The sequence below is a fragment of the Otolemur garnettii genome, unplaced genomic scaffold, assembly GCF_000181295.1.
Source record: "Otolemur garnettii isolate 467f Iridium unplaced genomic scaffold, OtoGar3 scaffold00102, whole genome shotgun sequence".
Taxonomy (NCBI): Eukaryota; Metazoa; Chordata; class Mammalia; order Primates; family Galagidae; genus Otolemur; species Otolemur garnettii.
Genome location: NW_003852497.1, coordinates 1,042,497 through 1,044,252, shown reverse-complemented (window position 1 = coordinate 1,044,252; position 1,756 = coordinate 1,042,497). Strand labels below are relative to the sequence as shown.

Sequence of the window (1,756 nt, the reverse complement as noted above, 5' to 3'; positions counted from 1 at the left end):
GCCCCACTCATCTTTGTAAATCCAGTTCATAATTAGAATTCGTGAAAAATCTTCAAATTAGAATTCTTGAAAATCACAGGCGGCGCCTGTGGCTCAAGGAGTAGGGCGCTGGCCCCGTATGCTGGAGGTGGTGGGTTCCAACCCAGCCCCAGCCAAAAACTGCAAGGAAAAAAAAAATCTTTCCTAACTACTAAATCTGAAGTTTCCACTTGGGTCCTTTGAACTCTTAGGGACTAATGATCATCTGGAGGATTTATTTGGTTATGAGGCAAGTAATGTTTTGTGACTCTGCTTTGTCTTTGATACTATTTACATTTTTAATTCATTTTTTTCAAACATTTTATCTGCTCTTTCCAACATTATTGGCAGATATATCTTAGATTACTTTGTTTTCTTCCACAGCTGGTCTGGTGTACCTTTTAGGTACTCAAAAAAGAAACTGACCTGGGACAGGGTACCAGTGAGAACTTTCCAGAAGCTAAATTGTCCACAGTGGAAGCTAATGTTTTCTTAATTTTCTGTGATAGAAAAATGATGCCAATGGCTCAAACGGCTAAGGTGACAGCTACATACACCTGAGCTGGCAGGTTCGAATCCAGCCTGGGCCTTCAAATGACAATTACAGCTGCAACCAAAAAATAGCTGGACATTGTAGCAGGCACCTATAATCCCAGCTACTAGGGAGGCGGAAGCAGGAGAATCGCTTGAGCCCAGGAGTTGGAGGTTGCTATGAGCTGTGATGCCACAGCACTCTACCCAGGGTGAAGCTTGAGGCTTTGTCTCAAAAAAAAAAAAAAAAAAATGCTGGTAAAGGCTCGGTGCCTATAGCACAGTGGTTACAGCACCAGCCACATAACACCAAAGCTGGTGGGTTCGAACCCAGCCCAAGCCAGCTAAACAACAATGACAACTGCAACAAAGAATAGCTGGGCATTTTGGCAGGTGCCTATAGTCCCAGCTACTTGGGAGGCTGAGGCAAGAGAATCACTTAAGCCAAGAGTTTGAGGTTGCTGTCAGCTTGATGCCTCGACACTCTACCGAGGGCAACACAGTGAGACTTTGTCTCAAAAAAATGAAGAAGAAAATTGCACAGTGGCTCATGCCTGTAATCCCAGTACTCCAGGAGGCTGAGGCAGGTGGATTGCTTGAGCTCAAGAGTTTGATACCAGCCTGAGCAAAAGCAAGACCCCTTTTCCACTAAAAATAAAAAAACTGAGGCAAGAGAATCACTTGAACCCAAGAGGTTGAGGTTGCTGTGAGCTGTGATGCCACAGCACACTACCCAGGGTGACAGCTTGAGACTGTCTCAAAAAAAAAGAGAACAGAAAAATGCTGGTATAGTAAAAATGCAAGCCTGTTGTGGTTTTGATGACCTTTTTACATTTTAAGAGTTTGTTAACATATTGGTATTTTTATCTAATTCTCTCTGAAGGGAAAGGATTCCTGTTGATTTATGTCTCTCATGGAAGTATGTGTTGACAAGTTTACTAATTTGTAAAATTTTTTTGTTTAACAGATCCTGTCTGCCATTCATGACCAACTACAGTTTTCACTGCAATGTATGCCATCATAGTGGTAATACTTACTTCCTGCGGAAGCAAGCAAGTAAGAGCAAACTCTGGACTATTTCAAGATAATTATTTGCTGGAAAAGAAGCAGATCTAGGTGTAGCAGAATCAGAAGACCTTTGCCTAATAGCTGGTAGAAGTTCGGTTAGGGTTTAGCGCTGAATAATTGTGTGTTTTTTTGTTTTTTT

General features: G+C 42.0%; 1 protein-coding gene across 1 annotated transcript in view; it reads left to right on the top strand.

Moving 5' to 3' along the window:
• Window positions 1–1,756, top strand: part of ASH2L (ASH2 like histone lysine methyltransferase complex subunit) — a 46,179-nt gene that overhangs the window by 18,381 nt on the left and 26,042 nt on the right. The window contains exon 4 of the mRNA XM_023517013.1: window positions 1,517–1,601. Within this exon, the coding sequence (XP_023372781.1) occupies window positions 1,517–1,601 (85 nt within the window). The remainder of the gene's footprint in view (window positions 1–1,516; window positions 1,602–1,756) is intronic.